General features: G+C 43.5%; 1 protein-coding gene across 3 annotated transcripts; it reads left to right on the top strand.

Annotated features, from left to right (window-relative positions):
* Positions 1-156: 156 nt before the first annotated feature.
* On the top strand, positions 157-13,370 carry OOEP (oocyte expressed protein). Of its 3 annotated transcripts, XM_034991165.1 has the most exons (3): positions 157-1,060; positions 1,284-1,463; positions 1,820-2,110. In XM_034991165.1, the coding sequence occupies exons 1-3, from the start codon at positions 871-873 to the stop codon at positions 1,897-1,899; spliced, it is 450 nt and encodes a 149-aa protein (XP_034847056.1). In that variant the 5' UTR covers positions 157-870; the 3' UTR covers positions 1,900-2,110. The 3 variants fall into 3 exon arrangements, 2 of the variants coding, with proteins under 2 accessions (XP_034847056.1, XP_034847055.1); XR_004676635.1 differs by lacking the exon at positions 1,820-2,110 and adding an exon at positions 13,314-13,370 and having other exon boundaries at positions 157-1,463; XM_034991164.1 differs by having other exon boundaries at positions 157-1,463.
* Positions 13,371-14,352: the final 982 nt, after the last annotated feature.

Below are 14,352 nucleotides of genomic sequence, written 5' to 3'. Positions count from 1 at the left end.
CCAGGATCATGACCCGAGCCGAAGGCAGTCGCTTAACCAACTGAGCCACCCAGGCGCCCCTAAGTGCTATCTATTTTAAAGAAGAGAGAAGCGAGGCAAATGTGGGAAAATGTTAACATCTTGTTAAATGGGGCGATAGTGGGGTTGTCACATAGGTCTTGGTTATATAACTTTTTGAATGTGTGAAATCTTTCCTAATTTACATTTTTAACTAAAATTAATAACATTGGGAAGAAATGTGCATCAACACTAGTTGTTTTAGGGTGTTGGAAATAAGCGGGATTTGTCTAGAGTCCCTACGTGTTCTGTAATGACCACCTCTGACGTTTATATTTTAAAACACGACACACTTGCTTGAAGGATTTTGAAGTACTAACCAAACGGAGAGTTGGGAGACAACAGGGAGCAGAAGGAAGAAAATGTAGACTCGACGAGCCTGCCCTCAGCCTGATCCACCTACCTCTGGAAGGTAGAGCAGAAACCTTAACCCAGGCACGGAAAGAGTCCGGGTCGACGAGGCCTCCAATCCAAACCACGCTGGCCATCAGCTGTGTGCTGGGGCAGGGACCTTTGAGGCTAACTGCCACCTGGCTCAGTGGAGACGATCGCGGAGAGCCTCTGAGAGCTGGCTGAAACTCAAATTAATGCTAGTTCAGGATCCGGGACGAAGCCCGAGTGGCTGGCTCCCCAGCGCCACCGGGGAAGGGCGCCCAGTGTCAGTTGGGTCGACTCACCCGGAACGGATGGCGAGGAGTCGCAGGAAGAGGCGGGGCTGGCCGGAAACCGTAAAAGGGGGCACAGGCTTCGCCCCTCGCTGGAGTTCCGCCGGCGCTCCCTGGACATTGCTCTGCCTGGGCTGCGGGACCTAGCATGGTCGACGACGTAGGTGCCGCTAAGGCGCAGGGGGACGAATGGACGCCCGCGCAGTCCCTGGGCAGGCTGCTCAGGTCACCGCTTCCACCACCGCGGATTCGCACCCGGCCGTGGTGGTTTCCTGTGCAGGAACTGAGAGACCCACTGGTGTTTTACCTGGAGGCATGGCTGGCTGACTCCATCTTCGGTGAGCCACCCCAGGGGTGCTGGTGGTATGACTCCCCTCCAGTCCAAGAGGAGAGAAACCCCGCAGAGCAACTCTCAACAGTCTCTGCCGATTTGCAGGCCACCTTTGACGCCACGCTGCCCACCTTCCAGCTCTTCCCTTCTCCGGCCAAAATTCCCTTCAAATTTAGCTCCTACTCACCTTCGACCTTGCTTCCCCTCAGAGTCTCTCTTTTCCTGTTTAGGCCCAGACCGAGCCATAATTCCAGAAATGGAGTGGATGAGCCAAGTCCTGCTGACGGTGGACATAGTTAACTCTGGGGACTTGGTTGAAATCACCATCTTCGGACGGCCCCGTGTACAAAATCGGGTAAAGAGCGTGCTCCTGAGCCTGGCATCCTGGCACCAGAAACATCGTGCCCGAGGTGAGGGTCTCTAAAAACCTGCATGTGGAGGGAGCCACCAGTGAACCACCTGGCTGTACCGGGCTTTCTATCAGCCTTTATTACCTTACCAAACTTTTTGCAGTTTTCTAACTGCAGTGTTCTGCATGCAGCCCCTGGGCAACCCTTTGTAAGAGGAGTCCCAAGTGGGACGTTGGGAACGTAAACAGATCTAACACATTCACTGCCCGTGCAGCGTCAGCTTGGTTTCACCACTGTTTCCAGATCTCAGGTTCAGAGCCTCCACCTGAGAAGTGATGCTGCTAGCCCCTCCCCTCCTCCCTCACTCCCTTCAATGATGGAGTAGTTTGGAACAGAGAGCATTTTTCCTTATCCAGCTGAGAAGATGAAACAACTTGAGGAGTTCTTGAAGGCGGGTGCATCAGGTCCCCAGGCCCCCCAGCATCCTGTTGCATAAGTATTTTCAGGAGCATTGTGAGAAACAGTCCTGCTTCTACTACTAAAGTTGGAGAGAAGCAAGTATCCATAAATCTCTGCATTCTTTTTTTTCCTGTGTCTTGATGGGTAGTGCTTTGATTATTTTGATGCAAAAGTGAGTTTGTAGTGCCATTCTAGTAAATGAATTTCATTTTTGTCCAATGGCTATAAAGATCTTTGCTCACTTAAAATTAAGCAAATATATAAAAGATTGATTCTGTTCATTCATGCCTTGATGTGAGGGCTGGGTAAAAGGCTGATAGGTAGTGGTTTTATTTTTGTTTTTTCCTTTGCCTCTATCATTTTGAATCTACTAACCCTTTTATGATTTTATGGCCAGAGTCAGGCCCTCAAGCACAGGCCCATGAATTTGCATTTCTAATAAGCTCATAGGTAATGCCAGTGTTTCTCCTCTGAGGTTCTCACTTTGAAGTTGGTGGTTTGGCCTCTGGGTAGCACCTAGTGTGCATTTTCTTCTTGGAGTGGAGGCTTCCTCCCTGCACATGGGTGGGTGCTCCAACACGAAAGCTGAGGCAATCAGTTATTTATTCTGTTAGCATTGCGATTCAGCAGAGAGCAGCCAGGGTCCTTGGCAGCTTGGCTGTTGGAAGGCATCCTGCCACCAAGCCAGCTGTCTCATTTTCCTCTGAGGCCTGCACAGGTGCCCTGCATGAACTGGGCTGTTTTTCCATTACTCATTACCATGACCAATTTGTGCAAAACAGTCCCAACCTCTTGCCATCTCTACTTTCAGGAAGCAGGATTCTTGGGACAGAGGTTGTCAAGAGCTCTATGGCTTCAGCACAGAGTTGGAATTGATTTAACTCATGAAGTTTCTTCACCCCTACGCATAATGGATTCTGTCTGTTTGCAAGGGTTGTAAACACACATGAGCAAGTCTTTTAATTTTAAAGATTTTACTTATTTGTTTAGAGTGTGTGCACGGGTAGGCGGGTGCAGAGGGAGAGAGAATGAATCCCAAGGAGACTTGAGTTGCGCAGAGACAGAATTGGGGCTGGATCCCACTACCCTGAGATCACTACCCTGAGATCACGACCCGAAATCAAGAGTCGGAGGCTTAACCAACTAAGCCACCCAGGTGCCCTGTACAAGTCTTTTAAAATGTGCTGCTTTGATTACAGGTGATATTGAACATTTTCCTATTTTGCTTCACATTTTTTTTTATTAAAAGATTTTATTTATTTATTTATTTATTTGAGAGCGAGAGAGAGAGAGAGAGAGAGAAACAACATGAGAGGGGAGAGGGTCAGAGGGAGAAGCAGGCTCCCCGCTGAGCCGGGAGCCCGATGCGGGACTCGATCCCAGGACTCCAGGATCATGACCCGAGCCGAAGGCAGTCGCTTAACCAACTGAGCCACCCAGGCGCCCCTTTGCTTCACATTTTTATAAAATCCTTTTACATTTTTCTTTATTCGTTCCTATATTCTTTAAACTTTGAAGATACGGATTTTTATTATCTGTACAAGCTTTTGTAACAAATAATAGTCCACTATAACCGGTATTTTCTACCCCATTCCTTCTCAAATTTTTTGTATATGAGAAATTTTCATTTTATGTAGTTAAACTAATTATGTTTTCTGTGTCATTTCCCCCTCCTCCCAACCCCTTACTTTTAAGCTTAGGTACTCCTGCTTTTTCTCCTTCTGCAGAAATTTGACAAAATATTCCTACGGGTTATTTTAGTGGGAAATCTACAAAGCCATTGAACATTGTTTTACTGTTATTTGGAGGCAGAGGGTTATGCTTAAAACATTCTAATTTTCTAAAAATTATCCAGAATTAAATTACTAAATTATCCTGCATGTTTTTCATCCTTTATATGCACTAACATGTTGAAACCCTAACCCCTAGTACCTCAGAATGTGACTGTGTTTGGAGAGGCCTTTAAAGAGGTAATTAAAATGAAATAAGGTCCTATGGGTGGGCCCTTCTCAAATATGACTGGGGTCTTTATGGGAAGAGGAAATATGCACACAGATAGGTGGGTGCATGGAGAAGATCATGTGAGGAGACAGCAAGATGGCAGCCATCTGCCGGCGAAGGGGAGAGGCCTCAGAAGAAACCAACTCTGATGACATCTTGATTTTTGAATTTCCAGCCTCCAGATCTTTGAGAAAATAAATATCTGTTGTTTCAGCCTCCCAGTCTGTTACTTTGTTATGGCAGCCCTAGCAAATTAAAACAACATTTAGTATGGTTTTTCTGTTTTCCCTTTCACCATGTGCTGATACAGCATTTTTACTACCTTCATAACTTTTTTCTTTAAGATTTTATTTATTTGGGGGTGCCTGGGTGGCTCAGGTCATGATTCCAGAGTCCTGGGATCGAGTCCCACATTGGGCTCCTGGCTCATCGGGAAGTCTGCTTCTCCCTCTGACCATCTCCCCTGTCATGCTGTTTCTCTCTCTCTCTCTCTCAAATAAATAAGATCTTTAAAAAAAAAAAAATTCTATTTATTTGTCAGAGAGAGAGAGCAAGCGCACAAGCAGGGGGAGTGGCAGGCAGAGGGAGAAGCAGGCTCCTTGCTGAGCAAGGAGCCCGATGTGGGACTCGATTTATATGAGAGAGAGAGAGAGAGAGCGCACAAGCAGGGGAGGGGCAGAGGCAGGAGAAGCAGGCTTACCCCCTGAGCAGGGAGCCCAATGCAGGATTCGATCCCAGGACCCTGTGATCATGACCTGAGCCAAAGGCAGACGCTTAACCAACTGAGCCACTCAGGTGTTCCCCCTTCATAACTTTTTAATAAAAAGAATAGCGCTGTCATTCTACTTTTCAGAATTTGGGGGTAATATTAGCTAGTTATTTGAATTTGTATTCCATACCAGGCCCTGTGCCAAGTACCTAAATAGGACATGATTAGTTTGCTAAGGTCACAGAGCTAGGATGTGGGGATGGATGGGTGAGATTTGAACCAAAATATTGATTCCAAGATCCAAATCCTTTATACTTTCCCACTGGCTCTTTTTTTCCACACCCAAATTTAGACTCATTTCTCATAGTTCTTCTTTTTTTTTTTTAATTTTATTTATTTATTTGACAGAGAGAGACGCAGTGAGAGAGGGAACACAAGCAGGGGGAGTGGGAGAGGGAGAAGCAGGCCTCCCGCTGAGCAGGGAGCCCCATGTGGGGCTCTATCCCAGGATGCTGGGATCATGACTTGAGCCGAAGGCAGCCACTTAATGACTGAGCCACCCAGGCACCCCAAGTGTTTATTTCTTTTTAAGAGGAATTGGAATAAACCTCTTAACTGTAAAGAATGAACAGTATTTGTTCTTCTATTAAGGGATAAGACTTTTTTCTAACAAGTTGCTAGAATAGAGCTATTTATTGGTACCACATCCAAAATAAAAATAGCATTATTATTTTTTTTTAAGATTTTATTTATTTATTTGAGAGAGAGAGAATGGGAGAGAGAGCACATGAGAGGGGGGAGGGTCAGAGGGAGAAGCAGACTCCCTGCCAAGCAGGGAGCCCGATGCGGGACCTGATCCCGGGACTCCAGGATCATGACCTGAGCCGAAGGCAGTCGCTTAACCAACTGAGCCACCCAGGCGCCCCATAAAAATAGCATTATTGACTTTTCTTTTTTTAAATAACTTTTTTGCTCTATTCTGTTCACGTGTGACAGCTCCAAACCCACAACTTGGTTTTTCTCTTTTGACTTTGTTATTCTTTCATTATCTATGTCAACAGAAACTTTCTCCCACTAATATATGCAATTTGATCCTCATCCCATAGATCCTCAAAGATCATGGCTCTCCAGCACCAGCACCTGGGTCCTCCCCTTTGACTGTACCCATGTCTGTCTGTGCTGGGACTCTGCCCTGGTCCCATCACCCCTGAGGTGCCTTAGGCCAGAAATGCCAAGCAGGCTCGATCCAAACTGCACATAGGTGAACAAATGTTTCCTTTCAAACCCTGTTATTTGCCCTGTAAATATGGCCCTTATGGGGATGGTCAGTTGGAAGTCTCACCTGAGGGGAGGATGCTCTGCCCAGGCCTCTCAATCGGGACTCCAACCTGACCGTTTCCATCGGGTTCCCTTGCTGTTGAGGTTGGATGTTGTAAGTACCCAATTTGATGTAACTTTGCCTTATTCTCACTCATTGCCTACTATTACCTTCATCCATGTGTAGATTCCTTTCCTCTCCTGTTTCTGTTAGGTTTTATAATAATAATAAAGTTTTCTTTCCTTTTCAAAGTTGAAACACGGCTGTTGTGAATCTTTTGTTCAGAACACCATCTCAGCATTATTGACTTTTCTTTCTTTTTTTTTTAAGATTTTATTTATTTATTTGTCAAAAAGAGAGAGTACAAGGGGGGGGGGGGGGGTAGCAGGCAGAGGGAGAAGCAGGCTCTCCACTGAGCAAGGAGCCCCATGCATGCATGTGGGACTCTATCCCAGGACTCTGGGATCATGACCTGAGCCGAAGGCAGATGTTTAACCATCTGAGCCACCCAGTAGTCCCATTATTGACTTTTCTGATGGTAAATGTACTTACATGCTCAATATTTTTAAAAAATAAGGCAATATATAAAGTATTAAAATAATTACTTAAAAATCTCACTGCCCATGTTACCTTCAAGTAGCTTTCCATTACTCCAAATATTTTTCTATTTTATTTTTTTCTATTATTTTCTATTATTTTATTTTTTTAAAGATTTTATTTATTTATTTGACAGAGAGAGACATAGTGAGAGCAGGAACACAAGCAGGGGGAGTGGGAGAGGGAGAAGCAGGCCTCCTGCGGAGCAGGGAGCCCGATGTGGGACTCGATCCCAGGACCCCGGGATCACGACCTGAGCCGAAGGCAGACGCTTAACAACTGAGCCACCCAGGCGCCCTCTATTATTTTAGTAAACATTTTATGGATACATAGCATTCATACAAAAACACACACATTCAAAGTGTGAAAAAATCCATCAGACGATATAAAGGGAACACATCCATTTAGCCAGCACCCAGAGAAGAAACTACCAGTTCTCCAGTAGCCTCCATTTGCACCCTCCCCAGGGATAACTACTATTTTGACTTAAATATAAATGGAATTACTGTAAGATTTATCCATGTTACGAGTGTTGTATGAGTAAACCATAATTTAGTTTTCTATTCTGTCTGTGTACATTTTGGTTGTTTCCTGTTTGGGCTTATAATGAAGAGTGCTACTCTGAAAGTTCTTATACATGACTTGGTGCATGCATATATGCATTTCTATTGAGTATATATCTAGGATTGGAATTGCTGGGTTATAGGATGTGCACAAGTTCAAATTGCCAAGGTGATTGAACCAATTTACATTCCTTCTAGCAATGTATGAGATTTTGAATTGCTCTACATCTTTCTCAACTGTCAGAATTTTCATTTTGGAGAATTTGGGTATTAGTGCTATTGCACTCAATTTAAAAAAAATTAGTTGCTTAATTGGTTACAATTTACATACTATAAAATTTTGAATGGACAACTCAGTTTTCTTTAGTAAATTTGTGAGTTGTTCCACCATCACCACAGAGCAGTTTTTGAACATTTCCTTCACTCCAGAAAATTCCCTTGTGCCCCTTTGTAGTCAGTTATCACTGTCTCTAGCCTCAGACAAACAATCTAATTTCTGTCTCTGCAAAGTTGCCTTCTCTGAACATTTGGTATAAATAGAATAATATAAAATGTAGCCTTTTGAGTCTGGCTTCTCTAGTTGGAATACCTCTGAGTTTTGATTGGAGGATTTAGTCTACTTAAATTTAATATAATTATCAATATGATTGGATTTATGTCTGCCATTTTGGTATTTATTTCCTATGTCTTTGTTTTTTTCCTCCATCTTGTGTTATATAAATAAATTTTGATATGCCATTTAAATAACTTTTTAAAAAATTTTTATTGTTGCCTTAGGGGTTATAAAATCCCAATTTATTCTACTTCAGGTTAATGAAAATTTATTTCTGAGAAAATGAGAAACTTTATTCCTTTAACTGACATATCTATGACTAAACATAAAAAGGACAAAGCCTAAAATCAATGACGACACTTGGAGGAGAGGGAAGGAAGGAGGAAGGAATAACGACTGAATAAATAGAGATGCTACCTTCTCAGATAGCAAAATCCTAGTGTTGATAGATGTGGTCAGTTCTCAGATTAATCTGAAAATGCAGGGGCGGGCACCTGGGTGGCTCAGTCATTAAGCGTCTGCCTTCAGCTCAGGTCATGATCCCAGGGTCCTGGGATTGAGCCCTGCATCAGGCTCCCTGCTCCGTGGGAAGCCTGCTTCTCCCTCTCCCACTCCCCCTGCTTGTGTTCCCTCTCTTGCTGTGTCTCTCTCTGTCAAATAAATAAAATCTTTAAAAAAATAAAAAAAAAAGAAATGCAGGGGCGCTTGGGTGGCTCAGTCAGTTAAGTGTCTGCCTTCGGCTCAGTTCATGATCTCAGGGTCCTGGGATTGAGTCCTGCATTGGGCTCCCTGCTCAGTGGGGAGTCTGCTTCTCCCTCTCCCTCTGTCCCTACCCCCTGCTTGTGTGCACACGCTCTCTCTCGTGCTCTCTCTCAAATAAATAAAAATCTTCTTAAAAATAAAAAACCTAATGCAGTTACAAATAGTCACAACCACTTTTTTGGGGGTGATACTGTAAGGTGAAAGTTCTTAAAGCCTGGTTATACAGGTGCTTCAGAAGGATCTGGGAAGGTTGTACATAAGGTTTTTCCTGCCTATCTAGTGAAAAATTCTGATGAGGTAAATAGTGAAGCTATATATTTACTAAGTTTAAATTACTAACAGAAGTACATTGGCAGATATAACAGAGATAGCCTGTTACATATGCTCCACAGCTAAATTCTCAAGGTTTTGCAGAGAATCCATAAACAACTGAAATTGTATTCTTTTATACCTTTAGTGAGTTCACTCAAAGACACTGTCCAGGCTAAACCACTTGCTGTCAACCAGTTTATCCTGCCCCCAAAATGTGTGAGCAGGATTCACTGTTCTCAGACAGTCTGCAGTTTTCTCTTTCTCTCGTTTATAAATCCTGCTTTTGTTTTTGATGTTTCCTCATGTGAGCTCTAGATTATGTATTTTTAGCAAAAATACTAGATAAATCAGGAGGCACATGTTTTGTTTTGTTTGTCCCACTCTTAGTGATGTTTAAAAAAGCATTGTTTTGATCAAAAGTGTGAAATTGAGAGATTCTGATCAGTAGTGCCAACCTGGCTTAACTAAAGTTTAGCTGCAGGAAGATCTTGCGATAGGCTACCATGTGTGATCCACAGCTAACCTCAAAAGTTTTCTATGGATTCTATCAACAATGAACTTTTTTCTTTGATGTCTCTAGTCAGCCTATTCAAAAACTGTATAGACTGATCTCTTTACTGGCCCTCAATAGGTTTACCTGCAAAAATGTACAAACAAATGTCACTGTTTCCAGACTTCTGTAGTTTTGCTTTTGTTCCTTGACAACCTTTTCACTGACTGCCTTGGGTCTCAGTTTCCAAACGATCTTCCCTTCTAATTCACCACCTAAAATATACGCTTATATGCAAATATAATGTGCATAGAGTTTAAAGAAAGAAATGAGCACTCCAGTGTACCTTAATAGAACAAACCCAGTATTTTGGAAGTATACGCCTTTTCCCTCAACCAGTTTTCTATGTTTTTTAGTAAGTTGCTTCATCTTCAGGAAAGAATATCCAATGGCAAAAAAACAGTCTCGTCAACAGATGGTGTAAGGAAAACTGGACAGCAACATGCAGATGAAACTGGACCACGTTCTTACACCATACACAAAAATAAATTTGAAACGAATGAAAGACCTAAATGTGAGACAGGAAACCATCAAAATCCCAGAGGAGAATACAGGGAGCAACCTCTTTGACCTTGGCCATAGCAACTTCTTACTAGACACGTCGCCCAAGGCAAGGGAGATAAAAGCAAAAATGAACTGTTGGAACTTCATCAAGATAAAAAGCTTCACAGAGAAGGAAACAGTCAACAAAACTAAAAGGCAGCCTACGGAATGGGAGAAGGTATTTGCAAATGACATTTCTGATAAAGGGTTTGTATCCAAAATCTGTCAAGAACTTCTCAAACTCAGTACCCCAAAAACAAATAATCCAGTCAAGAAATGGGCAGAAGACATGAACAGACATTTCTCCAAAGAAGACATACATACAAATGGCCAACAGACACATGAAAAGATGCTTAACATCACTCATCATCAGGAAAATGCAAATAAAATCTACAATGAGATATCACCTCACATGTGTCAGAATGGCTAAAATTAACAACACAAGAAACAACAGGTATTGGTGAGGATGCAGAAAAAGGGGAACCCTCTTGCACTGTTGGTGGGAATGCAAGCTGGTGCAGCCACTCTGGAAAACAGTATGGAGTTTCCTCAAAAAGTTAAAAATAGAACTACCTATGATCCTGCAATTGCACTACTAGGTATTTACCCAAAGGATACAAAAATACAGATTTGAAGGGCTACATGCACCCCAATGTTTATAGCAACATTATCAACAACAGCCAAACTATGGAGAGAGCCCAAATGTCCACTGACAGATAAATGGATAAAGATGTGGTATATATACAGAATGGACTATTACCCAGCCATCAGACTGAAATCTTGCCATTTGCAACAACATCGATGAAGCTAGAGTGTGTTATGCTAAACAGACTACGTCAGTCAGAGAAACACAAATACCATATGATCTCACTCACATGTGGAATTTAAGAAACAAAACTGATAAACATATGAGAAGGGGGGGAAGGAAAAAGAGAGAGAGAGGGAAACAAACCATAAGAGACTCTTAATGATAGAGAACAAACTGAGGGTTGAGGGTTGGGAGGGAGGTGGTGGGATGGGGGATGGGCTAGATGGGTGATGGGTATTAAGGAGGGCACTTGCTGGGATGAGCACTGGATGTTTTATGTAAGTAACGAATCACCGAATTCTGAAACCAACATTGCACTATATATTGACTAAAATTAAAAAATAAATAAGTTGCTTCATCTGAAAAACAAATGACCAAGACTGCAAATTGAACAATGAGAGTAAGCTTGTCCTTTCAAATATTAAAACATTCTATAAAGTTACATAGTTAAAACAGTGGGATAGGTATTGAAAAAAATAGAAAAGTGACACATGTGTACATAAAATAGATTGGTAACATTAAATTTCGGTAAATATAGTGAAAATAACTTCATAGCTTGTAGTGGGAAAATAAATCGGTACGGTCATTTTGTAGGGCAGTTTGGCAATATAACAATTTAATTTTATTTATAAATAAATAAGATCAAGATCAAGACCTGAGCTGAGATCAAGTGAATGATCTCAATTTTAAAGGTCCTCATTCTTTAACCCAGCAATTCTATTTCTACAAAGATTTCTGTAGGAATAGTCCAACGTAAGGGCGCCTAGGTGACTCAGTTGGTTAAGTGTCTGCCTTCATCCCAGGTCATGATCTCAGGGTACTGGGATCAAGCCTCACGTGGGGCCCGGAGTCTGCTTCTTCTCTCCTTCTGCCTCCACTCTCCCCCCACTCCCACTCGTGCTCTCACTCACTGTCTCTATCAAATAAATAAAATCTTAAAAAAATATTTCAACATAGCATGAAGACACAAGTAGAAAGTCAGTGCAGCAGTTTGTAATTGAGAAATTTGGGAAACTAATCAACCAGTAGCAAGGGAAGGGTTAAAGTGTACACTTACTGAGGAAAATCAAGTTGCTGAAAGAAAAAAAAAAGTATGTGCAGTTATGTAAAAGTACTAGTGAAACTGTTAAAAGTGTTTTCCTGTAAGAGAATAGGTTGAAAAGAGCAGATAGGGAGCTCTGGGAACCTTAAACTGGGTGAAAACTCAGGTGGCACTGCTTCATGCCCTGCTTTGAGAGGAGTCTAATAGGTTTCTTTCTTTCTTTTTTTTTTTTAAAGATTTTATTTATTTGACAAAGAGAGACACAGCGAGAGAGGGAACACAAGCAGGGGGAGTGGGAGAGAGAGAAGCAGGCTTCCCTGCAGAGCAGGGAGCCCAATGCGGGGCTGGATCCCAGGACCCTGGGATCATGACCTGAGCTGAAGGCAGACGCTTAACGACTGAGCCACCCAGGCGCCCCCTTCCTTTTTTTAATTGAACATTTGTTCTTTATTTACTCTGATATTGCCCTTCTGGATTAAATAATAGATTTTTTAAAAATCCAACACTTGATATGCAGAGAGAATTTTTTTTTAAAGGTTTTATTTATTTGACAGAGACACAGCGAGAGAGGGAACACAAGGAGGGGGACTGGGAGAGGGAGAAGCAGACTTCCCGCAGAGCAGGGAGCCCGATGTGGGGCTCCATCCCAGGACTCTGGGATCATGACCTGAGCCGAAGGCAGACATTTAACGAATGAGCCACCCAGGTGCCCTGATATGCATAGAGAATTTTACATAAGTGTCATCACACCTAAATGCTTTTATTTCAAGTTCAACCTCCCTTCTTTTCTTGGTTCTAATCTCCATCTTACCATTTTCTTCTTTCACAAAATCATCTCAGACAAGTCTCTGTGTGTATGTATAGGATATTTTTGTCTCAGTTTCAGAATAGTCAGACTCCTGTGGCTTGTATCTGCTGCCAGTAATCTTTCTTGTAAAGGAGAAAATCTGACGTTGTGGTCCTATGGGTACTACTTAGAGGGGGAAAGAGTCAACATCGAGTCTTCGTTCTACTCTGATGTGACTTCAACTGAAACTGAGTCTGCATTGTTTTTGAGTCTTAAATGTTTGAAGTTCACTCTACCTAGGCTTTTCTTTGGTTCTTCTAAAAAGTTAATAAACTTAGAAATAAAATGCAAAGCGGAATTTATAAGTGCTTATTTAAAATTGGATGGTCATCTATTAGTGGTGATTAAAGGGTATATGATATACTCCATTCCCTTGATCTTTAGATTTCCTTGAATTTTTTAAAAAACATTTTATTTATTTGAGAGAGAGAGAGCAAGAGGGGGGACAGAGGGAGAAGAAGCAGATCACCCCCACACCCCCTGCTAGGCAGGGAGCTGGAGGTGGGGGCTTGATCCAAGGACCTGGAGATCATGACCTCAGCCTAAGGCATACCTTTAACCAACTGAGCCACCCGGGTGCCCCAGTTTCCTTGAACTTTTTAAATGAAAATACTCATAACCAAAGATTGCTGCATGTTGGTTCTTTATCCTAGCACCCAGCTGTTAACAGTTTGCTTCCCTCTGCGAGCCTGGCACTGGAGTCCCAGCTGCCAGGAGTAGAGCAGGAAGCCAAAATGATAGAGGTGCTAATTATCACTACAAAGGCAATCATTATAATATGTAAATATATCAAATTAACATGTACAGCTTAAATTTACACAATGTTCTATGTCAAATATATTTCAGTTAAAAAGAAAAAAAGTGGCAAAGAGGACTAGCCATCATCCCGCGCCAGGACTCCCCGCTGCTGCGCTTACTGAGGGAAGAATTACCAGCGCTGCTGGTGTCTCACTTGCAGCAAACTTCGCTGAAGGCGGGATGACCCCCCAAGACTTGAGGACAACAGCAGGACAGTCCTGGCTCCTTCTCCCAATTTTCTCCTTCTTCGCCGTCAGGTGGACGAGCTGGGAAGTCGGGGGTTGCTTCCGGTGCCACGATATATCCAGCCACGTGGATCGGGTTGGAACAAAGTTTTCTCATCCCACATCAACTAGAGTAGAAACACCACACGCTTTAAGAAGTTTTCCATCGAGGACAGACTCGATGGGCTGGAGAAGCCTCTTAACCGGCAAAACCAGATTCTTGCGGTTAAAGAGCACGAGGGAAGCACCAGCCGGTGGCGGGGAAGAGTGCTGCCTCCGGCGGCTAGAAAACCAAGAGGTCTCACCTGCATCTAGGTAGAGAGCAGCCTAGGGCAGATACTGGCTGCTGGAGGAAAGGCCTCTCCCTCCAAGCCTTTTACCTGCCAATTAGTAGACGCTAGAGAAATTCAATTATTTATTAGGGAACTTCGATTCTTTATTAGAACTCTTTAGATCAGTGTTTGCAAACATTTAACATGGGGGCGGGGACCAATAACTACCCACACCATTCTTTCCCCAGCTTCTGCATGAGGAAGCGGGACTTAGATGAATAGAGCAGCAGTAAGGCCTTCCACTTTATCCTTGCCTGGCTCCTGCTCCCGGGCCCCAAGTGCTTTTATGACCTGGTAACCGGGCCCTGGGTAGCGTCCGGGGACCGCTGAGTCGCCGCCTCCCGGGCAGCTTCGGGGGACCGCTGGGTCGCCGCCTCCCGGGCTGCGCCGGGGGACCGCTGGGTCGCCGCCTCCCGGGCAGCCCCGGGGGACCGCTGGGTCACCGCCTCGCGGGCAGCCCCGGGGGACCGCTGGGTCGCCGCCTCGCGGGCAGCCCCGGGGGACCGCTGGGTCGCCGCCTCGCGGGCAGCC

Source organism: Mirounga leonina, unplaced genomic scaffold, assembly GCF_011800145.1.
Source record: "Mirounga leonina isolate KUSES-001 unplaced genomic scaffold, KU_Mleo_1.0 Mir_53, whole genome shotgun sequence".
NCBI classification, from domain to species: Eukaryota; Metazoa; Chordata; class Mammalia; order Carnivora; family Phocidae; genus Mirounga; species Mirounga leonina.
The sequence above is the reverse complement of the archived record's forward strand: the minus strand, read 5'-3'. Positions and strand labels throughout refer to the sequence as shown.